The sequence below is a fragment of the Mytilus californianus genome, unplaced genomic scaffold (genome assembly GCF_021869535.1).
Source record: "Mytilus californianus isolate M0D057914Y unplaced genomic scaffold, xbMytCali1.0.p SCAF_1, whole genome shotgun sequence".
Classification (NCBI taxonomy): domain Eukaryota; kingdom Metazoa; phylum Mollusca; class Bivalvia; order Mytilida; family Mytilidae; genus Mytilus; species Mytilus californianus.
The window spans coordinates 96,814,107-96,834,833 of NW_026262581.1; the positions used below are offsets into that span (position 1 = coordinate 96,814,107).

Sequence of the window (20,727 nt, forward strand, 5' to 3'; positions counted from 1 at the left end):
AAGTGATAGATTTGAAATTTGTAAGTTTAGATTGGAAGCCACAGACACAAGTAATGTATTGTACAAGATGTTTAAATTTTAAAAATTTACATAAAACGGAACCGGTTCGATTTAATTAAAATAACAGTCAAAGAGGACGTGTGAATTCCTATGGTTATACTAACCGGGCACCTATAATTTCCTCTATTCTTTTTTCACTGTTGTGAACTTTCTTTCATGGAAAAACTTCAGAATTAAATAACACAGCTAACTCCCTAAAAGATATAGCGATGTTTCGCTTTTTGTATTCTCTATATTGTGTGTACCCACCCCATTTCACAACTTGAACGCTTTGCCAGAATACGCTCTAATGTAGCTTACTTTAACGAGTGTAACCTTGCATTAACACAAAACTTACTTTTTTTACAGACTTTTGAATAATTACTGTACAGTCGTTATTACTTTCTTAAATGTAAATATATTTCTTGAAAAAATAGTAGTAAACAGTATTTTCCCCTACCCGTTATTGTAATGTCGTAAATAAAGCTAAAACATTTAAAAATGTAAGATTAAACTCTGGGAAATTTTTTACGTCTTTCAACAAGCAAGGTATACAGGCGTGATTTTCTAACTTATCCGGTAACATTGGTCCTAACTTTCGTTGGTCGTGTAGTTTTTATGATCTATTTCTTGAACGGCACTTTTCAACCAACAGCTGTAAATACTTTAGCTAGCTCTCTGTAGTAGCGATCACATGATGACACTGTTTTCCAAATTATATGCTGTCTTTTGTTAGTAGGTGGTCATGATATCTAACGTCTATAGTTGGTTTAAAACTTCGAATTAAACTGTTTTGACACTTCGAATTAAAACTACAGGTGAGCATCCAAATTCATATTCGGTCAGTAATTGAAAACAGTGATATTATAATTCCTAAATTGAAAAGGCGGCTTTTTAGAATTTAAAAACATTTAATGACCAATGAACGTAGATATATCTTGAAGCTCCTCGTTTGTATAATTCATTTTAGTATTCGTCTTTAAATTATGTGACATGAATTTATATGATTTGTATCGTTAATATCATTTATTCAATCTGAAAAAAAAACCACTCTACTCGTAATGTGTTCATCATTTTGTTTGCCGGATTACAAAAAACTGGAAATTTAGATTTGGTTGTTGACCACCATTGCAGTGCCAAGGAATGTCTCTTTGTCTTGGACTTTTGTATTTTGTGTTATCGTTATTAATATTTTGAAATCATTTTCTGTAAACATAAAATCAGTATGATTGATAAGAAAGCCTTCGAATGTGAAATAGTGCATAAGTGAAAGGATTGCTTCTTCGATACGGATACAATGTTGTATTAATCATAGAAATATTTTACATAAAGTTTATCTTTTAATTTTTTCATAATATACGTACTAAAAAGTTTTTGTTTATAGCCTTAAATTTTAGGTCATTAAGTTTTCGTTTACTTTCCAGTAAATAAAACAGATCGTTAGTGGTAAATTACGTAAAAATATTAAAATATGAGTATGCAGCCTGTCTGAATATTAATTTGACGAAGATTTAGAAATCATTACATTAATTAAATTACTCACAAAGTTAATTACAAGAAGATGAAAAGAATCACGTAACTAATCCCTGTAATGTTTTACTGACAAACAATTTACACAAATTTACATTCCTGTGAAGTCTCTTAGTTCTTCCTTTACCAAACAGATGGTTGCTTTCATCGGCGTTTTAAAGGAAACACTTTGTATATAAATTGAAAGAAGCAACAAAGTAGAGTTTATAACACTTTGTATATAAATTGAAAGAAGCAACAAAGTAGATTTTATAACAAAAGCGACAAAAGATTGTATCTATGCCTAATAACCGAAACACAAAATCGATCCAAGAACTTTGTTTCATGTCCGGATAAGAGATAAAAATACAGACTATCTAAAAATGATTATTGATACTACCGTATTACAGTGAAAATGTTTAAAGTCATAGGAGAAAATAAGAACGGAACAAAAGACTAATACACAATCCTTTATGGAGTTGCATTATAAGAACGTCATTGATTTTAATTTGAAGAGTAAGCCGTTCCTGCTCCACAAGTGGCACCCAAATATTTCTCATGGCAAGTAGTATTCAATTATGTCACAAACGAGACAGTATTGTGGCTACGAATCGAACAATGTCCCGGGTCAAGTAAAGAAGTGGTTATATAGCGAATATGGTTTTGAAAAACAGAAGCCTTTAGACAAATCATTCAAGCATATAAGCAACTAGTTGCAATGCAATAACTCAATTTCCAACAAAGACCTTAGAAAACGGCACCAAACTTGTGTCTGTCTAGCTAATCCAAAAAGTGCATGTTCCCAATCATGAATATGACACTCGCTTTTAATTTATTTGGTCAGTCGAGTGATGTCAGATACTTTTGACTTTCGGTTTCTGATTTTTTTCATTGATTTAATTAGTATATTTGTCATGTTCTTGTCTGAATCGATTTAAACATAGCAATAATTATATGCCAACATACATCTTACTTAAATGCTTATACTTTGATTTACTTACACAATGACATAATAAATAACTCTGGGTTTTACGGTGCTTCTATACATTTCAAATATGGAATTATCAACCAGCTCTTACCTTTGAGTCAATTTGCGCTTTCTATCGCCTGTAAAATGGACCAAACTGGTTTAAGTATCGGTTTATGGCTTGATTGCGTTTCAAAACAACATTACCGGGTAATTCCACACAAACATGAAAATAAAAAAAAAAGAAATTGCTTATTTTTTTACATGAAAATTGTGCACCATGTTGTGTTATCATTTTAGATGAAGTTCAACCGTAAAATATACAGTTAATGACTTAGAAACTATGATGTTGTCTGCAATTAAGTACTTATTTTCATATACAAAATTTTAAATAACCCTTTAATTAAACATGAGAGTAAATGAAATAATCACCTTTATAAATCACTTCAATGAAAAACAGGAAATTTCTCCTTAAAATCGACAAAACAAAATTGTCGGTTTCGTGATGAAATATAAGAAATCACGCAACGTGATCTTCATGTGTGCAATTACGCTTTTCCTGTCTTTGGGAACGTTACAACGTGGACGGACAGTAAATCGATAAAACTGAAATTAAAACAAGATCTATATATTTAGTCTTGAGATAATGAAAGATAATGAGACCGTACACGATACGTAACCAGAGACCGTTATTATTATGTGTGCTTCCAACGCAAAGAAAAATAAGAGAAAATTGCCCTCCATTGATTTTATAATATTATGTTTCCCTATTTTCCATTACTTGATGTCAAATTGTATCGTCTAGTAGATTTCTCTTCTCTTCCAAACCTAAAATCAGGAAAATTTAGAACCATCTAGAACTCATATAGTTAATAAATGATTCTTCTTACGATGACAATAGCTATATTTCTTGTTTAGTCAAATATTTACTAGTCTATGAACATGAGGATATTAGGTGGTTTTTGTGTTATTCAATTGTGTTATTGGTTTGCCGTCTCGATGGCATATATTCTAGATCTGTCATATGTTTTGAAATGTGATCTACAATTCTTATTGTTTATGATTTCTAGGTACTAGTATTTGTTATTGTTTTTACAGTAACAAGGATGGGGTTTGCCAATTACTTAACAACAGTACTATGACAAAATCCACATATCAAGATTTAAACTGATAGCTCTACTGAAAGTACGTACAATGGTATACATGACCATACATTGGTATGAAACAAAATGTTGTGATGTCTAGATATTTACAGTTAAATGATTTGTTATTCCATATTTGTTTAACACATAAATGTTTTCAGCTTTTGTTGTATTTGTATTATAAAGTATACAATTCTGCTTTTGAGGTATTTCATCTTTTGACATCTTTGGTCTTTTGATATCTTGTATCTTTGATATCTTAGGTCTTTTGATACCTCAGATCTTTAGTCAAGTCGGTTTTTTTTATATCTTGATTCCTATAATATCTTTTACCGTGGCATATATATCCCGTCGTAGGTTCTTCACTTCTATTTCTATATATTTGAAATTATTATCGGGTTTGTCGAGTTCATGATCGTTACTTTAACTTTTTGACAAAAGTTTGAAATCAGGTGGCACATGCATAGTAATGAATACTTACCCTGTCGAAGCACATATTCTAACTGTTGCTGATCATGCCACGGTGACCTCTAAACTACATAATTGATACTTAAGATTACATTTCATATAAAATTTCGTTAACATATATTTTATTTCTCAAATGAACAAGCTTCACATCTTGAACAGTAATATCTGCTTCAAAAATATTAGAGGCCAGAAAGTGTCATGTACAGTGTACAGCTATAAACAAAAAGTGGCGTTTCGCACTATGTGTGTCTTACATTTGAATGCCTATGAGGTGCTGATGACTTGTGTCTTACATTTGAATGCCTATGAGGTGCAGATGTGTGGCTTACATTTGAATGTCTATGAGGTGCAGATGACTTGTGTCTTACATTTGAATGCCTATGAGGTGCAGATGAGATGAACTTCTTACTGACGGGTGCTTTTAAAACATAATAATAAAAATCACAGTACATATTTAGCGAAAACAATATATATTTCTATACGTGAGAAAAGTAATGTAATTAATTTAATAATGCAGTGAATAAGTCTTTGTTACCAAGGAAATCAGCATTGTATAGTAAACGTATGTCATCGGTTACAACAATACTGTTAAGCAAATACATTTTTGTAGAAAACAACTAAATTAACATATATTTGATATTTTGTTGCAAACAGTTAATCATGTACTACAACTGTATAACATGTTGACAAAATTTAATTGATTTTACGCTTCTGACAGCTTTTTCTTCGCATATTCAATAACTTTTATTGTTTCAACAGAAATAACATCCCATTAGATTAATTAGATTCCATTAATTTATTATTTGTTACTGCACGTTTGGTTGGGAAACAAGGAGCCTGCGGCGACGCTTACATACCACCATTCAAGTATATATATATATATACCTGCTATTACTTTTGTTTTACCTAAATTTAGGTATATTAGGACGTCCGAACTAAACTAGTAAACAGTACGGAAGTTGACACAATAAGTACATTTACAATGATAAAGTATCAATAACTGAATGCATTTGATATCACTTACATATTATAATGACAAGATAACAAAACTAAATTTAAGTTTGTACATTTTTACAAGATTAAACTGTTAGTCAGTACTTACAAGGTTTGTCATCAAATGCACTGAACATACCCCCTCCCTTAATTCTGTGGTGCGTTTGTAAATAACTATGAAAACACTATTCACACCATAGTGCTTCAATACAGATAAAAAAGACAGTGCAATATAAAAATAAGGAGATATGGTATCTCTGCCAATGAGGCAACAATCCACCAAAAACCAAATAAGTAGATATGGTATCATTGCCAATGAGACACCAATCAACCAAAGACCAAATAAGGAGATATGGTATCTCTGCAAATGAGGCAACAATCAACCAAAGACCAAATAAGGAGATATGGTATCATTTCCAATGAGACACCAATCCACCAAAGACCAAATAAGGAGATATGGTATCACTGCCAATAAGACACCAATCCACCAAAGACCAAATAATGAGATATGGTATCTCTGCCAATGAGGCAACAATCCACCAGGACCAAATAAGGAGATATGGTATCATTGCCAATGAGACACCAATCCACTAAAGACCAAATAAGGAGATATGGTATCTCTGCCAATGAGGCAACAATCCACCAAAGACCAAATAAGGATATATGGTATCACTGCCAATGAAACAGTAATCCATCGAAGACCAAATAAGGAGATATGGTATCACTGCCAATGAAACAGTAATCCATCAAAGACCAAATAAGGAGAAATGGTATCATTGTCAATGAAACAGCAATATACCAGACCAAATAAGGAGATGTGGTATCATTCCCATTGAAACAGCAATATACCAAAGACCAAATCAGGAGATATGGTATCATTATCAATGAAACAGCAATATACCAAAGACCAAATCGGGAGATATGGTATCAATGCCAATGAGACAACCAATCCACCAAAGACCAAATGATAAGGAAGTGAACAACTATACAGGTTATCATATGATCTTTAACAATGAGCAAAACTCATATATATTGTATAGTAGACTCAAAGAGCCATAAAAGGACCCGGATAACAAATGGGAAGCAAATCAAAGAGTACACAAACGGCCTGATTACGAAATATCCCCAGTAAAACAATAAAATAAAAGCAGACAGACAACACATCCTACATCAACCACCGGATTACAGGCTCCAAGTCTTGATTTGCACTATCATATACAAGAAACGAGAATTATATATATTTTTTAAACAATTTATTCCGAACTCTGATGAAATAAGATTTGTCAAGTTATCGAGTGGCAAACAATTGTTTCAACATTTCCTGTTACTTTCCCTAATATAAAATGACCTTTAAAATGAAGATATTCAGCTACTGTTTTCGTGCAAACTTGAAATAAGACAACTATCAATAGTGCAGTGTTTAATCCTGACTCCTACATCAATAAGCGGAAGACATGGATATGATGCGTTCAAAGCGCTTTTCTTTATTTACCTTCATCATGAACGATGAAACCCCATAAAAATGAAAGCCAAGGATGCAAAAATGCTTGAAAATGCGAGGAGCTATAATAAAAAAGTGGACATTAAAAGAATTGCCTAGTTCTTCTTTGGTTAACTTTGCCCGAGGGAGTTTGTACCTTAGTTTCTCAATAATGTTTTAACTAAGTAACTGAGAATTGAACATCTAAATCGTAAAAGGGAACGTAAAAGTCGCTACTGCGAGGTTTAAATTTTGAAAATCTGATCTACGGGTTTGTCCTCATACCACAGTGACTTCTGTTTCATTTCACGAAGGCGGGTTTCATTGTTGATAAGTATGTAATTTATAAATAGTTGAATTCAATTATTACCGACTTAAAAATTTCTTTAAGTTTTGAAACGGGTTTTATAATATCTGAACTCTATGAATATGTTTGGACATCAATATCAACATAACAATATATATTGGAATCCAATTTCGTTTTTCCCTGAAATTGGCCTTTGATATAATGATGTTGAAAACAAGACGTAGCACAACCATGTAGGTTGTTGACAACGATGTAATTAGTTATCTGTTTCTGACAACTTTTTCATCTTGTTTGTACAGCAATCCTAATTGCTTTAATTACTTTAGCTTCTGTAAATGATTGTATATTGAATCATATCACATATAAAATATGATTTCTGAAACTCGACAAAACGTTGCTTACATGTGAAAACTATAATTAGTATCATGTAAATTTATTCATTTATCATATAAAAATCAAATGTAAACAAGTTTTTAAGGCTTTTTAACTGCAACTACCACTTGCAGATTTCCGTCAGAAAGCCGATACCACCAGGCAATGTATAAGTGAATCAAATGAGGAATATATAAATAATATCTCATTTAAATCCGTTCAGATGACAAACATAACCATAGGCAGATAGTCAGTTAACTTTTTTTTAATAATCATACGTACCTCTAAGAGTATGAATGGAACTGTTTTGATTTTGGGAGGGGGTTTTAGGATGCAGCAGCACACAGCGTCCCATTTTAGTTTTCATACAAAAAAAGGTACTTCAAATCGAATTCGTTTCAATAAAAACATGTGCTGGAAGAGTACAATTTTGGAAATCAACTAAAATGTCCCTTCTGAATCTATGAATCATATTTGGTTTAACCTCTATAAGAAATATACTTAATTAAGTAAGAAAAAGTTTATTTCAAACCAAAAGCAGTGTGATAATCATACGTGTTTTTTTTTTCTTTTAACATTGTAGAGGAAAGTCCTGATGGACACTTTAATCGAAATTTAATTTCAGATTGCTTCATTTCAGGAACTTTCAAATTTCCCCCTTCATTAAGTTTTTATTAGTTTTCTTTCAGCTGTCTAGTTTGACAAGAGTGTTTAAAGTAAACCACTGGTTCGGTGAACATTAAAATGACTTCATTTAAAAAACTTCTGTCCTCATCTGTAGATAGATGGCCTTAAAACAGGTTTTATATGAATTATAAATGGATATTTTGGTTTTTTTTGTGTCTTTGTTTTGTTCAATTCCTTATGTACGACAAATAAATTACCTTATCCGTAACCCTTATTGTTAACTGACCGAGTACTGATTCACCACTCTTTGACTATTTGAGATTTAGAGTAAAATACGAAAAGTACTAATATTTACATATAATTCTTTCATGTTTAAGAGATTACCAGTAAAATGTGAAAAGTACCAATATATCACTTGTTGATTTCTGGTGATTTACGGTAAAAACGTGAAAAAATACTGATATATCACTAGTCGATTTCTGTAGATTAACGGTAAAAACTTTAAAAGTATTATTGTAAGTTCAGAATGATATATATCACGCGCGTAGGTCGTAAAAACGTGAAAAGTCCTGAAGTATAGATTTCATGTTTCGTTATAATATGTGATATTATATTGTTTTAAAGTTGAAATGTTCTATTCGGTAACGCAATCTACATGTTTTTGTTATTTTCATTGTTATTGTTAAGATATATATATATATATATATATATTTTCAATTTGCAAAACATTTCAGTCAAGCCTTGATAGGTGAATTTTTTAATGATTTTAGAATCCTTAATTTCTAAATTCCCGATTATTAATCATATCAAGATATTGTACTTATCACTTTGTAAATACTTGGCATGAAACTACTGGTGATTTTTTAAGCACCAACAAATATTATAATTGAAATGTTATATTCAAATGTCAGATTCGCGATAACTGAAGACCTGCTTCCAAAGCATTTGAAATTTCATATCCATGCAATGAAGTTGATAAACTTCAAAGATAAGTAAGCTGTTACATGAGGCGTCGATAGTACAATACAACTTTTTTTATTTACGACTTTAAGACATCTTTGTTAAATCGGGATCTTTTCTGTAAAAGTGCGTATATCACAAGTTTATGAGAGCAGTCTGTCGACAATCAATTTATCTATATCAACCATTAAGTTTGGATTAGGAAAAACATGTTGGTAAGTAAATAAAACAATTATGATAAACTGGTTCGAATTCCGTTTAGTACTTGTGGGTGACAAAAAATGTTGAATTTTATTTAATTTAAACTTCTAAATTTTTACGTTTAACGATTTTTCTTCTTTTTTGTCATTTAATGAGTTTTAACAGCAGACAATTTCCTTATAAACCCAAATGTCGTATCGATCCTGCCTAGGTATTTGACAAATCTATATGTAGCTTTAGATTCATCTACTCTTTTACTTTAGTAGGCCGATTCATTTCCTTATAACTGCACAAGTTGTTTGAAATTTTTGTCACCGTTGACAATTCAATAATGTATCGTTGTTATCCGTCTGGCGCTAAATCTTATTGGTTAAAGATTTTGAAATAAAAGAGGTAGATAGACTGGATGCTTTATCTATTATTTGACCAAATTGAATTCCCTTTCATACAGTGAACGTCGTAGACGTAATCAGCAAGAAACAATCATTCAGTAAAACAGTTGTTTCTGTCATTTGAAATAAACATTTCAATGCTTCAGTGATCAATCCCATTGCAAACCAAACTAGAATTGGTAAATGATGATATTAATCAATTTCCTTATTCAGTGATCCATTGAAAATTTCCATTTTTGTTTGTTTCATATCGTAATAGTATCTTATTAGGAGTGATATTTATCGCAAACAGATTTAGAAAGTATGCGTTTTATCCCATTAACTTGACATGGATAATTCTGTGGTTGGTTTTTGTTACAACCTCCACTGAACAAATACAGTCATCATTTAATGACTATGCAAAGAAATTTTTTTTGACATTTTTACTCTGATTTATAAAGATAACATGTTAATGAATTAGCGCTAAGTGGACTCTGTTACCAATCCTCTCTGTATAGCCACAATCACACAAAATGGTCTGACAGCAACAGGGATGTGTCCATTGCCCGGTATGAACCGTTGCAGGTCTCCTGACATTGATAAGCTAGCTGATGATACCCTCGGTACCAGATTTTCAATTAAACCAGTATACAGGTAACGTAGCACCCTGGTTTAGCCTTGTTCGTTTAAAACTCTAAACATAATCAGAAATGTATAAAAAGGTTCTAAAACAGACTATTGATCAGGATATCAGGTAAGTGGAATTTAAGCGCCCCACGTTGACTGTGTTAAAAACGTCTACTTGTACGGCTACCCGATTTAGCAATTTTTATCATCATCTAACAGAAATTTAACTTGCATCGCCCAATTTGTAAAATTGAAGGAAAATAATTTTGACTGAATAAAAGAACTTAAAACATAATGTTATCTATAAATCAATACTGTATTTATTATATAATTAAAACTGGTTGTTTGTAAAGATGACTTTATTATGTGCCATAAATATTGATGTAACTCAATAAAGGCTAACTAACGATATCGTAAGGACCCGGTCACATCTGTTGGAACAAAGATAAAATAAATGAAGGACTTCCTCTGTAACATATCGTACAAACACTGTCAATATTTCTCTCCTTTAAGATTGCTGGTAATAATCAATAAACAATTACTAAAACTGAAAATGTTAAAGTAATTGGATATGTATGTAATATATAAATATGACAAATAAAAAAGGTTGAAAAGTAAGTGAATATATATGTTATAACTAAATAAGTGTGATTTTACACAGAAATATGTTATTAATTATTTTCTAGAAAATAAATGCTAAAATAAGAAACAATGACCGCATGCCAGTTAGAGGTCTAGTTGATAACGAAATTACAAAATCGTCTCCTTCCGATAAGCTTACTAACTCGAAATTCATTGAAATATTTTCTGGTTAACGGTTGTGATTTTACAGCAATGTCAGAGGTGAAATTTAGCGAAAGAAAATCGAAATTTAATTATCTGTTTCATCGAAGTGTATTAAAGCTGGCCTCCGGTTACACAACCTTATACCATGTCTTGAGTAAATTTCATTTTTTGTTATTTCCAATTTTCTTTCCAAGTTTCTTCTTGCACAAATAACGTTAAATGAAACGAAAACCTCACTAATTGATAATGGTGCTATCATATCGCATGCCGCAATTTTCTAATTATACCAGGCAAGGATAGCCAGTCATACTTGAACATTATACTCGTTCCCAGAACGATAAGAGTCCTTGTAATGTTCTTTTATAAAGAAAGTGTTAGTTATGACACGTTACGGCTTCTGGAAAATCATTTTGAGGTGTATTCGATTACTGTATATATTGTTCAGGGTCATATTGTACAAGATAAGTGCATTATGAATAACGCAGTTGTAATCAAACATAAAACAGTTTTGATGCACATCACTTCTTGTTTCTTACGCTTGTTTTGTTTAATATTCAAGTTAAGACTTGATATGTACAATTTCTAAGCAGATATATATATATATATTTTAAACATGCGGAAATTAACTGATAAAAAAATTTTGATAAAAGGTCGAGCTTTATTGAGTTTTGTTGTTTGTGGAACTTTACTAATTTACCAAAAGCACACCACGATTTAATTGAAAAATCGAAATAACGCAAAAGATACTATAATGCTAAGTTAGGACCGTGGATATATAGTACCATGGTATCTCATTTACTGTAATGCTATATACACTACTATTTGTTTTTATTTTTGTGATATATTCACTATTTGACCAAATCGCAACACTTATTTTGTTATCTGCTTAAAGTGCCCTTTAGAGACATAGATATACATAACTATGCGATCGATTATATAAAGCATTGTTTATAACTAAACAAATACATACATTTGTTGATTAAATGAGTTTTATACATGATGGATTTCTACTGTAAATCTTCAGATACCAGAACAGTCGTCTGATCTGTAAATTTACCGATAGTGACATTTTGACTGAGTGGATTTGCATTGCGGGTGATGCATGCATAACAGCAGACGTCTGCCCTGTCAACTCACGGGTCTCGCTATATTGTTGAAGTGTCTCCGACTCCCTTATTTTTGTTACCTTGAGTTGTATCTTTTTAATGGATTGATGATATTTGAACATCAGTAAACCCACTGTTGCCTCTCATGTATAGTGATATAAATGACAATGTTCTAAAACAACTTGTCACATTTGTCGTTTCAAATATGTATTATATAAGACACGCAGCTAATGAAAATGTGATTGTTTTTTATTGAAACAATCAATAACATATTCAAAGGCTCCTAAATTGAATTAGTATAGAATAGAATAGAATAGAATAGAATAGAATAGAATAGAATGTATGGTAACGGACGAGACCGTTTACCATAATTAAAATCCATCATCAAGATGAAGATCTGAAATAAATACGATGCTTGCTTGGTTTCACAACAAAAACCTATCATTTATGATACGAACTTGTACAAAATCGTTATACTTCGTGATATTCTATGCAACACTAGCTCATAATCATTACCGAAGTCACAAATTCATAACGTGTTAGAAAACAGTCTAGAACAGACACTTGTTTAATAAAGATCGACCGAATACGGATAAAAAAATCAAACTGAAAAAGGCTCCCCAGAATCATAAATTTTAAATTAAATTTTGATGACGAAAATAGACATTAAAGGAATTTAAAAAAATGCAATAAAATCTAACAGTAATTCATATTGCGTGAAATGGTATATTATATACAGTCATGATATAAAGGACTCAATTTAGAGAATGATGTTGAATTGTAGTCTCTTGTAGATAGATGTCTCTTTGGTACTCATACCGCATCACCTTATTTTTATCATGTAATAATGTGTAAAGTAATTATGTATGTAATATGAATGAGTAATAAATAGGAATTCGATTTTAGCATTAGAGAACATAAAACTTGATCAGTAAGAAAAGTCAATATTATATTTTCATTTCTGATTTCAATAAATCCTGAATTTATTGCAGAAATCCGTCTATTTACAACTTAATTATCAAAGTGGTAATTAAATCACGAAACCTTAACATAAAACTTAAATCAAGTCTCTCTATAATCAGATTTGATAAAATCCGTTTCACCATCTGAAAAACATGTTTAATGATGAGGACTTGATACTTGATCTATATGGACAAAAATCTTCAATCAATTAAAAATATAGGATTCTGCATTGACTACAGATCGATGAACGTAATGACACGTAATTGAATTGTGAAGTGAAAGCTGTTTGTATCGAACCATGTTTAATAAGGACCTACTTTAATCCGAAAATATTAAGAACTTCTATTTTCTTACATTAATCATCGCCACAAAAGGAAATAAATGAGCATCGATCGGTTTTCACACAATATGTAACTTCTGATAGGAGAGAAGGTTTTCTAGCATGCAATTGATTTTCTTGGATTATTTCTAGTCGTGTTTTTTTCTTGATGGCAAACCATGGATAACGGTATTTGGAAGGCATTAGCAATTTATTTCTTGACATCCGGATATGAAAAGGTAAGCCTCATTGAATTGCTCCATATTGTCAGACAAAAAAAGTCTTATTCTTGTCACTTCCTTTATCTATCAATATAATCTATTGGATCCGAGTCTTTAAGACGGCTGGATCCCCATATAAATATTGAATGTATTATTAGTTTTCTGTGTTTACACTCGGTATAGCTTTGACATTAGAATAAGTCTAATAAATACTATTGAATAAGTCCGATGTCATGAATTTTGAATACATATTCCCTATAGGGAACAACAGCCAACGATCCGATGGTATTTAGTATAATAGATTTATGTTGTGTAGTCCAAACAATAATATCTTTGTATTAAATAGTATTCAGATGAAAATGTATGCAAATTTCTTTAGTTTTAAATCTTGTATTAGTTGTAGAGAAGCCAGTCCATTCACTGGTGCTTAGCATTTTTTCTATTATTATTATGTTTCACTACCATCTTTGTTTCCGATTTTTTGACAGTAATATTGTAAATGTAACTGTTTTACAGTGAGTTAGGAACCTATTGTGAAGATAGTGGACAACAAGGGTATCAACTATATTTGATTTTGATGCACAACATATTAAGACTCTTTTAATTTTGGAAAATATTGGTGGCCTTTAAAAGGGCCGTTATTGTGTAGAGTGAAGTTCAACCTATTAAGTGCCATATGATGATATATTATTCCAGTTGAAACATGGCCATGATTTTGTTCATTGTATGGAACTTGAGAACACAATAAGTAAACATGCAGTTTTCGTTTGAATGTACGATGCTTTTTCTGTAAGATTTAGTAAAACAGACTTTTTGTTGATAAAATCTGACTTTCCATTTGTAACCAGTCAGTTTACAACAGAAATCACCCCGTGTTACTGATCGGTTTATAGCAAAAATCACTCGGTAAGGTATATTTGTTCGCGGTTCGACGCACGATCTTTCATAGTCGTACAGGAAATTAGTTTTCTGATCAAAAGCGTAATGTTTGATTAACACGGCTTCGTGGTTGTGTTTTAATTAGTATTACAACTCCATAAGGCATTTTAATTAAATTCTGCCATATAAATGTCTGAAGATTAACATATTCCGCCAGAAAAAAGTATTTTTTCAATTGAAACGTACATACATTCTCTACTAGTAGCTCTAATTGTTCAACACAAATAAACGGAAAATGTGAATAATTTCGGAAAATATAGAATAGATGATAGTTACCTTTCCAACCCATCATAAAACATTGTTGTATAATAGATCAGATGAAAATTTATATAGTGTAATTTTCATTTTTTTAGCACTGGGTAGATGCCGGTGTTGGTCCCTGTGGGTATCGTTTATCGTTCCTGATGAAGGTACATAAAAAAAAACTGCTTCGGACGTACCAAATTTAAAGTGTTATTTTTATTTTTCTATGCATATTGATCCCCCAATTGTAGACTATAGTGTTAGCTGTCCGAAAAAAACTCCCCCAGTTTTATCAGAAATTAAGTAGTAGTGCAGGTTGTATAGAGGTACATCAATGGGATAACTGAGGCGCCTATTAAGTAGTAGTGCAGGTTGTATAGAGGTACATCAATGGGATAACTGAGGCGCCTCATGGGGGTGTCCAAGTAATCACATAATCACAAATTTTTTGCCAATTTAATCACATAATCATTAATTATTTTTTTAAACAAGATAATCAAATAATAAAAAATACAGTCCTAGATTATCAAATAATCAAATAATCATGAAATATTTGGTCTGGTAATCAAATAATCACTATGAAAACGGCAAAGTAATCACATAATCAAAAACCCCATGAGGAGGCTCATAACTTAAAGCAACACTCAAAAGCAACAGAATAAATTTCTATAACGTTGATGTAATGTAAAATATACATTACACATTTACTTCACGATGGAACATATTTCAGTGAAAATAGAATAGTAAAAATCGACATACTTGTCACTTAAATTGTATGATTTAGGTTGATTCGCAGGAAAAGGGGTTTTTGATATAAAATTGAGACGAATTTTCATACGAGTTTGTCTGCTGAATAAGTTTTCATGAAATGGTTAAAACCGTATATGACAGCTTAGGGGAGGATTGAGCACTCTCAAATATAATTACCGCCACATTCTATGTGTGCATGTCCCGCTAAAGTCAGTAGCCTGTAAATCAGTGGTTGTCGTTGCTTGCTGTCTATCATATTTGTTTTTTTTTTCTATATAGTTCTATACATAGATCAGGTAGTTGGATTCTCTTTTCAATTGTTTTATATTTTGTCATGTCAGATCCTTTAATAGCTAAGTACACTACGATATTAGTTTTCTCATTGTTGAAGGTCGTGAGGTGATGTACAGTTGCTTATATCTACGACATTTGCTTTCTTGTGGTCATAAGTGCCACTTGGCAATCAAACCTCATATTATTTTCATCAAATCATTTAATATCATTAAGGAAACAGAAATATAACATCGAAACAATCATTAAAACGAAAACAGTAAGTTTGAAATGAAAAACTACAAAGGAACTAAAAGATATGTTTTTATACCATTTTTTACATGAACAAATAAAATGAAAACCTACAATATTCTACAACACGTAACCTTAGAACGGCATGGAAATGTAATATCGTTCGGGGCCATTTTTTTTTTATTAACATGGCATTGATCGACTTCACCAATATTATTTGCCAATTATATCATTGTTTACTTTGGAACGGTGTTTAAAGTTGCAACCGTAAAAGAAAAAGAAAAGAGGTTTAGGAATGATCGATACTTCTCTTTTTATTAGGCATGTTAACAACAATTGATTGCATTTGACAAAAGCCTCCTGCATTGGTTTTGGATACTCTGTGTTAAGTAGATGCTAAGATATCATTTTATATCTAGCGATATCAGCACGTGAACAGTTAATTTAAAAGTCGTTTAACAGCAATTTATTTGTTAATGTCCTTACAAATCATTAGGAGATCTCAAGAGGAAAATCTCTCCGAACCTAACATGAAGTCCCTGTTTTACATTGGCGGATCCAGAAAGTGGGAACGAAAGTAGCATGCGTCTGGCTTAAGTTTGACGAATACGGTGAATTACCGTTGTTTCGGATTAAAGAAAATAGATAGTTTACGTAAAATACTACTATAAGATAATTTTTGTATATACTTAAAAGATTGAATTTTGTCTCAGAATTGGAAAAATGAGTCATGGTTATTTAACTGTAAATCATTTAGTCAATTTCGACAGAACACAAATCTATTTCAATTCAATCCTAAATACTTGAGTTGGAAAATATGTCTGTGTTCAGAATTAAATTTATTGCTAAAACACACCAACTTTTGAAATTTCATTCCATTCAATATATACTTGAAATAGGAAAGCTATGATAATATAATTTTCTCTTGTCTGATTTTCGTTCTATGCAAAAATTGTCTTTTTCACTTCAAGTCGTATCAAATTTATTAAGAAAGCAACATATTGAAAAAAGAAACATGTCTAACAATTCATTATATTACTTTGAATCAAAATTAAAGTACAAATCAAGTTTTTTTACTTTGGAATGTTAGGTTGCAAATTAAGTTGAGAAACAAAACAAAATTAGGACAACTATCGCACAACCTTCAACAAAGGACAGATGACTATAATGAAGGGAAAGCTGGAAGGCGCTCTCGTTAAATAAAAATAAACAAAACTAAAACAGCCTTTTTCAAGCAGGAAATGGGGAATACCTGATTGTAGCGGCCATCTCGGTTAGCAAAACATGTCTCAGTTTTAAATATCAACTCTTGTTACAAATACAGAAAAAAATGAATCTCATAAAACAAGCATATTCTGACAAAAAGTCCGGCCACTCAAACTGTATTAAAAACAGGTGAGAAAAAAAGGGAATTGTGTTACCGTCTCCTCGGAGTTGAACGGAAGGCAGATAAAAGATTGTTCAATATAAGTTTTTAGGATTATTTTGAAAAGATGCGAGAAACCTTTTGAAAAATATTCAAAAGATTTCTCGCATTTAATGTTTAAATTTGACTACGTTTAACATTATATACACTTTTCGAGACCTACTTTGAATGCATCAGGTACAGGCGGAAGTGGCCATACTTTTCTAACACAAAAGAAATACACAACTGATCTAGGAAGAAGTAAATGAATAACATATCTTTTTGAAAAAAAACCTAATCGATAAAAGATACAAATGCAGATGATTGAGAAATTATCCCCCCTTTTTCGGTGTTTATACATTTCCCCACAAACATTTGTCTCTGAAAAAACAAATAAACCTTGATGTTATATTAAAGTACATATACAGATACAAGTGCCTGTGATCCCCCCAAAAAAGAAATTAGAAAATCTCAAAATTAGTATTTGCTATTTATTTTTTGTAATTCACAATACAAAGCTATTCTGCATGGAAAAACCTTTTCAAATTTCATCAGCAATGAGACGGCTAGCTTTTTAGAAAAGCTATTGCTTGTCTTATTATTGCTGTTAATGATTGAACTGTTGTTAAGAATTGTCTAGTATTTCCAGCTAAGATCGATCATATGTTATGTAAGACACAGAAATTATGCTAACTAGCAATAAACATTGAATTTGTTTTAATAAATTTAAACCTAAATGAATATGAATTGTTATAAAGGAATGAACACTTATGTTCCTACATCCTCTATTTAGATATTAGTCAATTAAGGTCATGCTTTTCTTAGACTGTTTATGTCGTCTTTAATCTTAATCCGGTGGATGTGTACTGATAGATATTTTAGTCTGGGAGAACATGATTTATTTATTAGTTGTAATTTGCTTTGAACTATAGCTTCAGTAACTGCGAATACTCTCTGGTCGGTGCTTTGTGTTTTTTTTTGTCTTTATATTAGTTGTCTTTTTTTTTTTACAAAGTTGTACTTGTGCTGTTTCATCACTGTCCCAGGTTATTTGTGAGGGTTGAGCGCTAACAAACATTTTAACCCGCTACATTCTGTATGCGCCTGGCCTATTTAATCCTCCGAGAAATCCACTGTAGTCAGGTGTATTAAAACAGAATAGACATTACCAGATCAAACTGAACAACTATCAAGAACTAACAAGAAAGAAAAAAATAAGGACAACATATAAGCTAGAAAGAATATGAATAAAAGGAGATTTTGGCTATACACCAATAAGATAAGACGCCGATCATTCATCTTTTTTTGGGGAAGTGCATATGTTTTTCTCTCGAGACAAACGATTTCTGAAACTTTAATGAATACAAATTTTTTTTTTCTATAACATAAGTAGAAACATAATTTCCGTTTAAATCCATGTTTTCAATAGAAACTTTTAACCCCCCACCCGCGTCTACAGCAATTTTAGATTTCTTTAACAAATTTAATTAGAATAATCGGCAAACAATTTATTAAAAAAAAACAATAATTTCTTTTCGGAATTATAAAGCCATGTATGTCGTTGCTTGATGAAAATAAAACACACCCGAAAAGCCTGAAACGCTTGGTTTCCTTGATAAATCTTTATCTTGTATCTGTGTACATAAAAATATTTCCCCCTCGTTAACCGGTAATTTTGTATTTCATGGTATTTTCCCGATGACTCCAATATGAATCAAAATTAAAACCATAATTTCTAATTCTACACCCAGAGGAATAAAATACAGACCATAAATTTTAATTAATATCATCTCCAATTCTAATCAATCAATTCTTTTCACTGTTTTTATTTTCATTATGAGGCCTTTCACAAAGAATTCGATATTTGATTCACACTTATTAAATTTGTTGATAGCATATTTTCCCAGATATTTATTTTTCTAGGACTGCAAATTACATCAGAAAGAAACTACATCAATGCTTGCTTGGGTTAATTAAATTGACACTAGGTCGATAAAATAGAAAACAGAAGTTAATTTCAGTGGGCAAATAAAGACTGACATATTATTAATTTATTGTTATCCAATTCGACTCTATCCAGTGCAAGTAAAAACATTTCTCTGGTATAACGACTTCAGAAAACAACACTGCCGTGTAAAAACGGAATTCTATAGCTGCAAAAATTCCCCTGATACCAATTTGAATGCGTAATGAAGTACATAAAATAGGGAAAGCGTATATCACAGTAACGGATCGACTGACACGGAACCATATTTTGGCGAATGCAGTCGATCATGCAAATTATGAAGAGTTCAGCAACTATCACCTTGATTTAATATTCGCCGCTGTAGATAAGTGTGAAGAATTATGTTAAAAATTGCAGCGGAAAAACAATGTGTTAAAAACATAGTACTGAAGAATTTTATGGTTTTTAAATCAAATGAAGGATACTTTACAAGAATATGCAGAATATAAGATGAGGAAGTGAATGACTGTGTGCAGTAATTAGCTAGATTAGATTTAAGTACGCCATAGAGTGTGTTAGTGTAATTATCTGGTGCAACGGAAGTAACACCTTATCATCTTTGTTTATTTACAGCTTTAGATGTTTACACCTGTGATGAGAAGGTGACATGGTATCACCGAAGACCATGGTAATTTGGTCATGCAGAATAAGTAAGTTTCTTTTATTGATTTTTATATACACATTATACATAGTTTTTAATTTTTAATGCATGCTATTTTCCTTGAAGGTAAAATGTATTTCTGAAAGTGACATTTTTGTTTTAGATTAGTGACACTCTGTAGCTTACTCTTCCGGTCGGAACACATGAGTGTATCCCTGATATTAAAGCTGAATTTTCTTTTAGGTATACTGTTCTGTGGCTAAATTTTTGTCTTATTGTTTTCTTTTTGCCATGATACCTGTCCTTCGAAATACAATAATTGATAGTTCCCTGACCTTGGTATTTTCTATTTCGCCACAATCTTGTTTATTCCATAGATGTTTATTCATACAAGAAACAGAGAAACTGCGAGAAAAGAATTTATCTCGACCCCCGCATCGCATCATTTTGATAAAGGCCCATCTTTACTTAAAGAATCTTAAATGATGTCATGAAATGTGTTATATTTGGAAAGCAGAACCCCCGATGCTTGTTTATTTGATCAAGTGGTGAAGAAATGGAAGGTGGACGATTGAACAAGTGTCTATAATCAAATATAGGAAAAGCAATTTGAATGAAGTTATGCCCCTTGGAAATATGAATTATATGAAAAATTGCATTGAAAGCGCTCCGAAACCTACATTTCTCGTAGGATTATTACAAAATTAATATCGAAGATTTATATCAACGATTTCTTGGACGAGTTAAAGATCCGCGCTGATAAAATAATTTTACATGAGTCCCGTGAAAATGTAAATTCTATAC

The 20,727-nt window shown here is 31.5% G+C and overlaps 1 protein-coding gene across 5 annotated transcripts in view; it reads left to right on the top strand.

The window, feature by feature from the left end:
• Positions 1 to 20,727, top strand: part of LOC127726565 (uncharacterized) — a 62,351-nt gene that overhangs the window by 23,169 nt on the left and 18,455 nt on the right. For 2 of the 5 annotated variants that reach the window (XM_052233988.1, XM_052233969.1), the window contains one exon: positions 19,896 to 19,972. In XM_052233988.1, the coding sequence (XP_052089948.1) occupies positions 19,930 to 19,972 (43 nt within the window). In that variant the 5' untranslated portion in view covers positions 19,896 to 19,929. Of the gene's footprint in view, positions 1 to 3,644; positions 3,701 to 9,056; positions 9,080 to 13,148; positions 13,477 to 19,895; positions 19,973 to 20,727 lie in introns of those variants that run through there. The other 3 variants (XM_052234002.1, XM_052233995.1, XM_052233979.1) reach the window with 3 other exon arrangements.